The sequence below is a fragment of the Manihot esculenta genome, chromosome 11 (assembly GCF_001659605.2).
Source record: "Manihot esculenta cultivar AM560-2 chromosome 11, M.esculenta_v8, whole genome shotgun sequence".
In the NCBI taxonomy this organism is placed as follows: Eukaryota; Viridiplantae; Streptophyta; class Magnoliopsida; order Malpighiales; family Euphorbiaceae; genus Manihot; species Manihot esculenta.
Genome location: NC_035171.2, coordinates 12,678,711 through 12,691,932, shown reverse-complemented (window position 1 = coordinate 12,691,932; position 13,222 = coordinate 12,678,711). Strand labels below are relative to the sequence as shown.

The window sequence follows — 13,222 nt, the reverse complement described above, 5'->3', positions numbered from 1 at the left end:
AATATGACAATTAATATCGATGTATTTGATCCTTTCATAGAAAACTGAATTAGTTGCAATTTGGAGAGACGCCTTATTGTCATAATGAAGCTGAACTGGATAATTAATTGGAACTTGTAAATCTCGTAAAATAGATGTAATCCAAAGTAATTTACAAACTGTTGCAGCCATATCTCTATACTCTGCCTCAGCAGAGGATTTGAAAACTGTAGATTACTTTTTTGTTTTCCATGAAATTAAAGAAAACCTAAGAAAGATCCCAAATACAGTTAAAAATTTCCTAAAAAATAATAGGATGTCCAATCTGAGTCACAATATGTAGTGATTCGAAAATCACAATCAATAGGAAAGTAATGACCTGTGTTAACAGTAGCTTTTAGATATCATAAAATATGCATTACTGCTTCCCAATAAGGCCTTTTAAGGGCAGCCACAAACTGACTGAGGTGCTATACAACATGGCTAATGTCCGGCCTAGTGAGATTAATATACAAAAGTCTCCCAATAAGTCTTCTATAACAATCCGATTTAATAAGAAGCTCACCTTCATCTGGTGATAGATGTAAACCTCTAGGTAGAGGAAACAAAACAGGTTTACAGTGCAACATACCAACATCACTCAATAAATCAATAATAAACTTTGTCTGACTAAGAATAGTAGTTTGATCAAACTGAGCTATTTCAAGCCCAAGAAAATATTTAAGATATCCCAAATCTTTGATAGTGAATTTATTATGCAAAACAGTTTTAACAACAGTAATATCATCAAGAGAAGTGTCTATCACAATGACATCATCAACATATATTAAAAGAGCCATAAAATAGTGCCCATATTATTTAATAAATAGGCAGTGATCATGAAAAGACTGTTTGAACCCCAAAAACTTGAGAAAGTTAGTGAATTCAATATTCCACTGCCTGGAGGCTTGTTTCAAACAATAAAGAGACTTTTTAAGCAAGCAAACCTGGTCGGGTAAGGTCTTATGATATTCTTGAAAATGTAGCATATAAACATCCTCATTTAAAGAGCCATGGAGAAAAACATTATTAATGTCGAGCTGAAAAATAATGCATTGCCTTGCAGTAGCTAAAGCAATTAAAATTCTAACAGTTGTAAGTTTTGCAATCGGAGAGAATCTGTCCTTAAAGTCCAGACCCTCAATTTGATTATAGTGCTTGGCTATCAAACGAGCCTTAAACCTCTCTACCTCACCTATAGGTTTATACTTTACATTATAAACTCATTTATTCCCAATGGCCTTTTTCCCTTTATGTGAGTTAGTAAGGATCCAAGTATGAATTCTTTTCTAAAGCCAGTAACTCTTGTTGCGTAACAACAACCCATTGAGTATCAAGAGATGCCTGCGCATATGTAGTGGGCTCATTAACAATAATTATATTATGAACAAAGGATTGATGGTGTGGTTTAAAGCATACTTCAGAAATAGGTTGGGATGAGCTAGAAACAAAACTAACAAAATCTTGTAACTAAGCTAGTTAGCAACTAATTCTAGTGGATCTTTTTATCTTCATAGGAGAAGCAGATGGCACAACATGAGAAGAAGGATAATTTAAATTGCTCTAATTGGGTATTGAGGTAGGAATTGAGAGTGTAATGACCTTATCAACAACATCAGGCTTTGCTGGAAATAGAAATCATAGAAAATGAATTTAAATATGTAATATGCGCATAATGAAAAATATTTTTACAAAAAACTACATCCTTGCTAACCAGGATGTTATTTATCTATAAATCATAAAGTTTGTAAGCCATATATATCCCTCCATATGCTATCATAACTGCTTTAGAAGATCTTGGCTCAAATTTGTCCTTATTGGAATTGATTTTAGTAGCAAAATATAAACAACCAAAGTTTTTTAGATGTGTATAATTTAGAATCCTTTTGAACAATCTTTCATAAGGATTTTGCCGGTTAAGACTTACAATAAGCATTCTATTTATGAGATAGGTGGCTATTAGAATACATATGACTAAAATTTCTTTGGCATGTTGCTTTGAAGTCTTAAGGTCTTGGCAATGTCTAGGAGATGTTTGTGTTTCCTCTCCATCACTCCATTTTATTGTGGAGTGTAAGGGTAAGACCTTTGGTGGATAATACCCTTACTCGTAAAAAGATTTTGACATTCTTTGCTCAAGAATTCATGCCCATTATCAGTTCTTATAATTTTGGCTTTAGCTTTAAATTGATTCTTAATTAGCTTTAAGAATTTGGACAGAAAATGCATGCTTTGACCTTTGAATTGCATAATAAATTTCTAAGTACCCTTAATGTGATCATCTATAATAGTGCAAAAATATCTGGCTCCAGTTAAGGATTTATCTCTATAAGGCCCACATATGTCTACATGCAATAGATCAAACGATTTTAAACTTAAATTATGACTTACAGAAAATAGAAGCCTTGGTTGTTTAGTTAAATGACAAATTTCACATTGTAAATTTTCATTTTCATCATATCTAATTCCATCAATGTAATTTAGTTTGCTAATAGAAATATGTCATAGTCTTTCATGAATATCCTAAATACTGAGCATGCAAGCAGATTCATATAACACATTGTTAAGCCTTTCTTTATTGATATGAAAAACAGAAAGTATGGTATTTATAAATGATTGAAAAGAAGGGATAGTGTGCAACATTGTAAATAAAGCATCATAAACCTGTGATGTATCAAAACTCTTATGGTTTATTTTGTATAAGCCCCATCTTCCTTTCCTATAGCCACCACTCTTTCAATCGGAGGGTCATGTATAAAGCAATGATGGGTGTGAAAAAATAGTAATACCTTGCTATGTTTTATCAACTTGCTAACAGATAACATATTGTAATTAAAACTTGGAATGTAGAACACATCTCTTAAAACAATAGAATCTAATAAAGAAATTGAGCCGGCATGTGTTACTCTAGCTATATTTCTATTAGGTAAGTAAACAAACATACACTTTTGAAACCTAGATAAACTATTCAATAAATATTTATTTGGCGATATATAGTCGGTTGCACCAGTATCAAATATCCAAGTTATATTATCATGCATTCTACTATTCCAAGTATTAGCAAAACTGTAATTACCAGTAAAGGTGTATGAACTATAGTCCAAACATTCAGTAAGTCTTGAACTCACATCAACAATTGTAGCTATTAAGGTTGTTTTTCCCTTCACTAGCCTTGAGAACTCCTATTGAAGAGTGCTCAAAATTGCACCAATCTTATCAATTTTAGTACCACTATGTGCTATTTCAAAAGGATTATCCTTCTCAAACTCAAGGCTCTTAGTTGTGGCCACCAGTTTTCGGCCAGTATTTCTATTTCTATCCTGCCTTGTAGGTTGCCTTCCAATCTTGATTTTGTTCTTAAACCAATATAGATATCCTATTAGTTTTAAACAGGTATTCCTAACATATCCATCCATGTTGCAATGACTACAATGCCCCTTCTTTAGATCATACTTTTTATGTTTACCTTTATATAACTATCCTTGTGACTGATTAAACAGCATCAAGGTTTCAGTTGACTCAGGGTTTCTTTTACTCAGAATCTCCTTTTGAGACTCATGCTTAAGGGCTATAAAACATGCCCATGTTTATAGAGGTAAGGGATCAAGAACTAAAATTTGATATCTCATAGAATCAAAATTTTCATTTAGTCCCATTAAGAACTGCATAAGTCTAATCCTATTGTTCATATCATCAATGGCCTTGGACGCTCCGCAGGAACATGAAGGTAAAACTTTTATAGATCCTAATTCATCCCACAGTCTTTTGAGATGGGTGAAGTAAACTGAAATAGGAGAATTTTCTTGACAAATCTGTCTATGTAATTCATAGATTTGAAAACCATTATTCTCCTCAAGCCTCTCTATAATCTCACCTCATAAATCTCTCGAAGAAACCGTATATATAAAGCCATCTATGAGATCCGTCGAGATCGAGTTCAAGATCCAAGATGTGACCATATAGTCACATCTTTTTCTACTGTTCAAAGAATTCATTATCTTTATTTGGCATCAGAATAGTAACATCGATAAAACCTAACTTTTGCTTGGTTCCTAAAGCTATTCTCATAGCTCTATTTTAAGATTTGAAGTTTTTACTCCCTATCAGAGAAGCTGAGACTAGAATTATACTTGGATGGTCAGACAACTGTAAGTAGAACGGATCCCCGCTCATTGCGACCACTACATGCTGCTTATCTTTTCCCGATTTGGACATTTTAGTTTCTACCATAGGCACTGGATCTGTCATTCTATCGTTTTCTTAATATTCAACTAAACGAATTGTGAGGAATAAAGGTCGCAGCCTTCGCCGAATCCTAATCCTAGAAACTCATCTGTTCTGATACCATATAAAGAAAGTGAAAAGAATAATACTTCTGATATATTGATCTGAATTAGTCCTGTACAAGAGGGGCTATTTATGATAAGCCTATAAGTCTATCTCATGTGCAATGCACGGTCCAAAAGAATTCATAAAAGAAAACAACACAAGAGTCTTTAAAGAACTCAAGTTAAATTAATCTGATCCAAACAAAGCTCATTTACAAATGGTATTTAAAATAATACAATTCAGTTAATCAGGTCGACAGGTCAGTCGTTAGGACCTGCATTAGTCTCCATGTCATTTAGTCGTTTGGTTGTCAATGGGTTATTAGGTGATATTAGGTTGGTCACCGAATCGGTCATTAGGGTATCAAGTCAGCCACCAAGTTGTCTGGTTGTCAAGTCTGGATGTCAATCGGTCAACCAGTAGGTCCTCATTCATCATCTGATCGTTAGTCGGTCAGTCAACAAATCTTTATTCATATTTTTCTCTAAAATTAAAAAAAAATAAATTTTTTAAAATAAAAAAATTAATAAAAAAATAAATAAATTAAATTGAATTTTAATTTCAAAATGTGTGAAATTCTCATAAGTAAATTAAATAAGAAAATATAAATATGAAATTTTATTTAAAAAAAAAAAAAAGCTTCCCTCCTTTCTTATCCATTTAAAATTTAAAAAAGAAAAGGGAGAAGAAAAACAACTTTATTGCTCTCGTAGACTGTCTTACCAAATTGGAAGACTCACATGACAAGAGATGACTCATGCTAGAGAGTGAGCTGTCTTATGTCATAGTTAAATAATGTGTAGAAAAATATATCTTCGAAAGAATAATTTGAGAATATTATTCAAATTTAAATATATGCAATCAAACAAAATTCATTAAAGTTCACAAACTGATTTAAATTATATAAATTCAATTATTTTATTTTTTCAAAATATTCTGTTTGTCTCATGACAGTATAATATTCATTTTTCTACTCATTCGATTTAGATGATAGATAATGATTTTTTCAATTATCATATATTAAAATTAAATTTTATTAATTATAAAAATAATTGAATAATGTGAATTAGTATAATAATATAAACGAGAAAGAATAATAACAGCAAATACAATGATGTATTAATTATTTATTTTTTGTTTACGTAAAATAAGTGAAAATAAAAATAATTTATTTGAGAGATTTTTTTAATTCAAACTTAATAAAAGTTGATTTTTTTTACTCTTTTCGTAGTTAAGAAATTTATAAAAATTCTGCAAGAATATAATTAAATTATTTTTTATTTAAAATAAAAAATAAAAAATTATTATTAATTTTAATTTAATTTTTTTATTTAAAAAAATTAAAATTATGTATAATTTTGTAGAAATAAATTTAAAACTTTTTTCTGTTTTAGTTTTGTCATTCTTCATAGAGCTAACCCTCGTTACTAAGAAAACGTGATCTTATCATTGTTATCATTATTTTATTAAAAAAGCGTACGCAATTCCGACAAGTCAAGCTTGGTGGCTGCCCGAATCCAGAAAAGTCCAAGATCTTCATATCAGATCCACAACAAAACCAAAACCAAACTCATAATTACAAGGAAAAGAACAACAGACACAACCAAGAAGAAGAAATGGAGGTCCTCAATGAAGAAGAAGAGTACAATTGGAGAGAAGTCCATCTTCCATCGTTAATCCCAGTGGTTCCACAACCAGAGCTCGAGAGAGAGACAGGAGAGCGGAGGAGAGGCAGAGACATCCTCATAGCCATTGATCATGGACCCAACAGCAAACACGCCTTCGATTGGGCCTTGATCCATCTCTGCAGGCTCGCTGATACTATCCATCTTGTCCATGCTGTTTCCAGTTCGCCTCTTTTCCTTTTTTCCTCTTCTAAATCCCTGATTCTTTCGTCGATCTTTGCTCTGATTGATTTTTTTTTTCAGGCGTGAAAAATGATATTGTCTATGAGATGGCTCAAGGGCTTATGGAGAAGCTTGCTGTGGAGGCTTTCCAGGTTGTTATGGTGAGTGATATATAAGCCATATTCATTCTTCAGGGATCAATCAATTATTTATTCTTGCCTCAAATACTTGTTGATTTGTGTGGAATTAGGTGAAGAGTGTGGCTCGGATTGTAGAAGGTGATCCAGGTAAAGTTATTTGTAAAGAAGCAGAGAGATTGAGGCCTGCAGCTGTGGTGATGGGTACCAGAGGCAGAGGCTTAGTTCAAAGGTAGCACTGGAAACTATATGAGATTCTCTGTTTTTCTGTGTTATGTTACCAAACAGCTTAATTAGTAAATCTTGGTATTATGTTGCAGTGTGCTTCAGGGAAGTGTGAGTGAGTACTGCTTCCACCATTGCAAAGCAGCACCTGTTGTAATTGTTCCAGGGAAAGGTATTACTTCTGAAACGGAATCCATCTGTTGTTAAATCTTTATGAAGTTTGCTTATTGGAGATAATAACAAACAAAGATAATGTTAGTTAGATGTGTATATTTAAAGTATATTTGTATTTTATAATTCCTAAGATATAGGGACTCAACTGTGTATTTATACCTCTGTATTCTTTATGAAGTGAAATACAAAAACCACTTCTCTCATCTCATTTACATGGTATATGAAGTGAAATACAAAAACCACTTCTCTCATCTCATTTACATGGTATCAGAGCCACGATGAGTACCTCTCCTCAAATTTCTGAAACAAACATTCCAGTTCTTCCTGTATCTCCTTCTCTTTCATCTCTTACATCACCCATTCTTCCTATTCAAACATCAAATTTATTCACCACACCACCTCATGCTCAACTCTCTTTCTCATTAAAATTGAAAGAGACAAACTATTTAGCCTGGAAAACCCAGTTCCTACCTATCATCAAATGCTATAATCTCAATCAGCATATTGATGGAACACCAGCCCCTCTTCCTATTATTACCGATTCAACAACAAATCTACCTTCTCCAAATCCGGAGTATATCAAATGGGTTCAAGAAGATCAACTTCTACTCAGTTGGATTTGTTCGTCATTAACTGAGGAGGTTATGCCCTATGTCACTGGAATTGAGAATGCTCGTGACGCTTGGGTATCTCTTTCAGATGCGTTTGGAACTAGCAATAGTGCCGTACGGGTTCAGCTCCATATCGCCTTGCAGAATCTGTCCTTTGGTGATAAATCGGTTGCTAAATTTTTGCGCGAAGCTAAGGTGATTTCAGATGCGCTAGCTGCTGCAGGGACACCCATCTCCACAGATGAGTTTCATGCTACTATTTTTCGTTTATTGCCCTCTGAATATCATCCTGTTATTGCTACACTGTCTGCTAGTAAAACAAAAATAACTTTTTTCGAGTTGTCTAGTCAGTTGATGTCGCATGAGATTTTGATTCAAAATTCCAATCGGGCTTCTCCTATTCTTGCTAATTTTGCAAGACAAAACAATTCTGGGTCTCACTCTGGCAGTAAGAATTATCAACGTGGCAGTAATAATCGCAATTCTGGGGCGCATTCTGGAACTAATTCAAAGAGTTCCAAACGATGGTACCCTAATCCCTGTCAAATTTGTGGTCTCAACAACCATCAGGCCAAGTGGTGTCGAAAACGGTACGATCAGGATTCCAATCAGATTACTGCTAATATTGCTAATGTTTCAGATTCTTCTGATTCACAGAATTGGTTTGCCGACACTGGTGCCTCTCACCATATGACACCAGACTTGTCAGCTTTGGATATTACTGATAAATACAAAGGAACTGACAAAGTTACCATAGGTAATGGTTTTGGCTTATCTATTGCACATGTTGGAAAACGCCTTGTTCCCACTTCCACTGCACATATTAAACTCAATAATATTCTTCATGTGCCATCTCTGCAACATCAACTTTTGTCTGTTTATCGATTTGCCAAAGATAATGCTTGTTCATTTGAATTTGATTCTGATGGATTTGTTGTGAAGCACAAGCCAAGTAAACAAGTGTTGTTTCAAGGGCCGGCTGAGGATGGTGTGTACAAGCTTGTTTTGCCTTCACATGAATCACGAAAGCAAGCTTTCTATTCTGCTCCTTCACATGAATCACGAAAGCAAGCTTTCTATTCTGCTCCTTCACATGAATCACGAAAGCAAGCTTTCTATTCTGCTCGCAGTACAACTCCAGATTGGCACTCACGCCTTGGTCATCCTCAACAAACAACAGTGTCATTTGTTATTTCCACGTTTAATTTGTCTAGTTCGTCAATAAAACAACAGCATAGTCTTTGTGAAGCCTGCTGTTTAGGAAAGCATAGTCAAATTCATTTGTCTCTTACTGGTTCTGTTTCAAACAAACCTTTGGAATTAATTCATGGTGATGTTTGGGGTCCTGCTCCCGAATTATCTTTTACTGGTGATCGCTATTTTGCAATATTTGTTGATGATTTTTCTCGCTTCTGTTGGTTATTTCCACTTAAGAGGAAAAGTGATGTGTGTTCGGTATTTGTTAATTTTCATAAAGCAGTGGAACGGCAGTTTAATGCAAAAATACTGAATTTTCAATCAGACTGGGGTGGGGAATTTAGAGCTGTTCATACCTATCTCAAAGAACATGGTATACATCATCGAATTACATGTCCACACACCCATCAGCAAAATGGAACTGTCGAAAGGAAAATTAGACATGTTGTGGATACTTGTTTAACTATGCTAGCTCATTCTTCTGTTCCCAGGCGGTTTTGGACTTTTGGAGTAACTACTGCTGCTTATTTGGTGAATCGACTTCCTTCTCCTGTACTCCAACAGTCTTCACCTTATGAGAAATTATTCGGCACATCACCAGATTATAATTTCTTACGGGTTTTTGGATGCACAATGTATCCTTTACTTCGTCCTTTCAATCGGAATAAATTCTCATATAGAAGTGCTGCCTGTGTTTTTCTTGGCTATTCTAATCATCATCTTGGGTATATATGTTTTAATCCTACCGATCAAAAGATATATCTTAGCCGACATGTTCGTGTGGATGAATCTCGGTTTCTTTATAAAGAGTGTGCTAATGTTGCTGACTCTCTTTTGGGAAAACCTCCATCTGAACATTCAGTGCCGTGGCTTACATGTACTGCTACAGCTCCTTCTTTTTCTCCACAATCATCATCTCCAACACTTGTTTCTGCTCCTTCTAGTGATGAACATACAGCCCCAGCTGTTACCGATTCTGCTACTGATATATCACTTTCAGTCCCGCATCACTCTGAACCTTCTATTATTGAACAGACAGCAGCTGCAGAAATTGAATCCGCAGAACCACTACAAGTTGCTCTCCCATCTGCTACTTCTGCTCCTCCAATTCGTACTCATCCAATGCTGTTACGACCGAATCCAAAGAAGAAGAAATTTTTTGGTTTACAAACAAAGGTGGATATTTTACAGGAATCAATTACAGAACCTTCTTGTTACTCCAAAGCTATTAAAATACCAATTTGGCGAGAGGCTATGAGTAAGGAAATTTCAGCTTTACTTCAACATCAAACTTGGACGTTGGTTCCAAAGCCTTTACATACAAATATTGTTGGAAACAAGTGGGTCTTCAAAGTGAAACGCAATCCGGATGGTACTATTGAACGATGTAAAGCGCGATTAGTAGCGAAGGGTTATAATCAAGTCGAGGGGATTGATTATGAAGCTACTTTTAGTCCGGTAATTAAATCGCAAACTATTCGTATTATTCTTTCACTTGCTGTTTCACATAAATGGGAAATGCGACAGCTTGACATATCTAATGCATTTCTCCATGGTTATTTGGAAGAGACTGTGTACATGTCGCAGCCACCTGGATTTACAGATCCTAGATGTCCATCCTATGTTTGTAAGCTCAACAAATCTATATATGGGTTAAAACAAGCTCCGCGAGCTTGGTTCCAACGGCTGAGTGCTTATTTAGTCAGTATTGGGTTTGAAGGTTCTCACACGGATTCCTCTCTTTTTATTTACAAGAGTGATGCAGTAGTTCTCTATATTCTTCTCTATGTGGATGACATAGTTATTACTGGGAATAGTTCAGTTGCAATTACTACTTGTCTCAAACAGCTCTCTACTGAATTTAAACTCCGTGATCTAGGACGGCTGCATTATTTTTTGGGTATTGAGGTACTTCATCTTCCGAAAGGAATCTTGCTTTCTCAACAGAAATATCTTCAAGATTTGCTCAAAGAGACGACAATGGATCAAGCGACTGCTGTTAAGACACCTATGGCTCCTTCTTGTCAGTTACATATCAGTGATGGTGAGCCTATGGACAATCCAACTTTGTATCGAAAGACTGTGGGTGCATTACAATACGCTTGTTTAACGCGGCCAGATCTTGCGTTTGCAGTGAATAAGCTATGTCAATTTTTATCTGCCCCTACCACAATACATTGGGCAGCCTGTAAAAGAGTCCTTCGGTATGTCAAAGGTACCATTCGACATGGGTTGTTTGTTACACCATCACCTGCAGCTACTTTACAAGCATTCTGTGATGCTGACTGGGCAGGGAATGCTATTGATCGTCGTTCAACAGGTGGTTTTGCAATTTATTTGGGACCAAACTTAATTTCATGGTCAGCTAAGAAGCAACCAACCGTTGCAAGGTCTTCGACAGAGGCTGAATATCGTTCAGTCGCCAATACAGTTGCTGAATTAATTTGGATCCGGTCACTGCTTACAGAATTGAAACAGCCACTACGCAACCCAACTGTAGTTTGGTGTGATAATATAGGAGCCTCTTATCTTGCAATAAACCCTTGTTTTAAAGCACGAACAAAGCACATTGAGGTAGACTTCCATTTTGTTCGTGAGCAAGTTAAAGAGGGTCATATAAGTGTTCACTATATTTCTTCACTAGATCAGTTGGCTGATATTTTCACAAAACCATTGAGTTCAACCAGATTCTTGCAACACAAAATCAAGCTGCGAATTCTTGACAGAGATTCTTAGCTTGAGAGGGGGTATTGGAGATAATAACAAACAAAGATAATGTTAGTTAGATGTGTATATTTAAAGTATATTTGTATTTTGTAATTCCTAAGATATAGGGACTCAACTGTGTATTTATACCTCTGTATTCTTTATGAAGTGAAATACAAAAACCACTTCTCTCATCTCATTTACATTGCTTTTAGATAGTTAAGATTTTCAATTTAATACATGAATTTTTGGTGTTTGTAATAATTATCTATTAAAATTTCTTATTCAAATGGATCCTTATGGATTTTCGTTTTTCTTGAATTTACTTATTTTTGAACTTGCAGAAGCAGGGGATGAATCACTGATACAATGGAAGTAGTCTTATTATTTTGGCAATTCATTGAGATTGTAAAACTTGTGTGTTGATCATTGAAAATTATATAAGGATTCAGGAAGGATGAGGTTGTGAAATTTGTATGACAAAGTTTAGCTACATGTAACCAAGAATGTCTATTATTTGTAGGGTTTGTGAGAAAAACTTTTCTATTTATTTTTGCCAATTTCTTCATTGAAAATTAGTCTTAATAGTAATTAATTCAAATTTTAAACAAATCAAAACGTTGAATTTCTTACAGATCAAAATATTGAACTTCAAACAAAATTTAACAAATAGTGCATACAACATTTACCCTTTGTTTGGATTGAGAGAATTGGAGAGAAGAGAAAAGAAAAAAAATTCAATTTTTACCCTTTTCTCATGTTCGGACAAAAATTAGAGAGAAAAGAGTAGAAAGAAAGAGAAAGGAGGAGAAATTTAATGTCTCAATTTCCCTCCATTTTAGCCCAAAATATTTCTCTCCAATTTGGAGAGAAATGGAGAGAAATAGAAATCAGTATGCACCATTAGTGTTAAAATTACTTATATACCCTTTATGTCATGCAAAAAGAAAACTAAAACTTAAGGCAATAAAGTAACTTCATTGGAAGAGAAATTTGTATTTCTTCTCTACGTCCAAACAATGGAAAAGAAATTTGATTTTTTTTTTTCTTTCCTTTTCTCTTATTTTTTCTCTTTAATTTCTCTTAATTCCATTGCACAATTAAGATCCAAACAATGGGTTAGACAAAATGTGATGGATTTGAAAACAATTTGTACAATTTTGAATAAGCCCATTTCCCACATGATATTACCAAACTTCCACAATCCAGCCCACCACAACCACAAAAAAAAATAAAAAAAAGTTCCACATCCTTATTTCCATTTACACCAAGCAAAAGTTGGGAATGCCACCAAATGATGTTATGCTATATAATGTAATAAAATTAAATTTTCCTCAAACAAGATATTACCTTAATGCACAAATTATAAATAGGAAATGGAGTCAATTTTAGAAAATTGATTTTATTTATGAAAATTTTTGTTTAGACCCGTTCATATTCCGTGTAATATAAAGGTGAAATTCATACGAAACTTTATATATTTACATTATAAATTTATATAAATACTGACTAAATAAGTTTTTTTTAAAATTTATATATAAAGTATAAATGAAAAAATTCAAATGTTTATAATAATTTATATTTATATCAACACTTTAAATTTTACCCGATGAAACTAAATTATTTTAATTTGCCACAATTATAGCTAAAATGAGTAAACTAAATTTGAAAAAGTTAAATGATAAATTATAATATAATTTTTAAAATTTTATATAATTAATAAAATATATAATTTTTAAATCTAAATTTTATATTAAAATTAAATATATTTTATATTTATTTTATATAATATTAAATATATTATATTAAATAAATATTTATTATAAATAAATTTCTATTATATAAAACATCAAATATAAATAATCTACTCCTTTCAATCAAAAGCTTTGCAAGTTGCAACAAGTTCTCCTTGCAATTGGATCTTTAATCTGTTATTTCTATTTCTATGGCTTCGTGATCCTCCTTTAACACTAACGTG

At 33.6% G+C, this 13,222-nt stretch overlaps 1 protein-coding gene across 2 annotated transcripts; it reads left to right on the top strand.

The window, feature by feature from the left end:
• Nucleotides 1-5,848: 5,848 nt before the first annotated feature.
• Nucleotides 5,849-11,819, top strand: LOC110625966 (universal stress protein PHOS32). Of its 2 annotated transcripts, none has more exons than XM_021771676.2 (5): nucleotides 5,849-6,195; nucleotides 6,276-6,355; nucleotides 6,445-6,563; nucleotides 6,652-6,728; nucleotides 11,589-11,819. In XM_021771676.2, the coding sequence occupies exons 1-5, from the start codon at nucleotides 5,964-5,966 to the stop codon at nucleotides 11,621-11,623; spliced, it is 543 nt and encodes a 180-aa protein (XP_021627368.1). In that variant the 5' UTR covers nucleotides 5,849-5,963; the 3' UTR covers nucleotides 11,624-11,819. The 2 variants fall into 2 exon arrangements, with proteins under 2 accessions (XP_021627368.1, XP_021627369.1); XM_021771677.2 differs by lacking the exon at nucleotides 11,589-11,819 and adding an exon at nucleotides 11,450-11,565 and having other exon boundaries at nucleotides 6,652-6,776.
• Nucleotides 11,820-13,222: the final 1,403 nt, after the last annotated feature.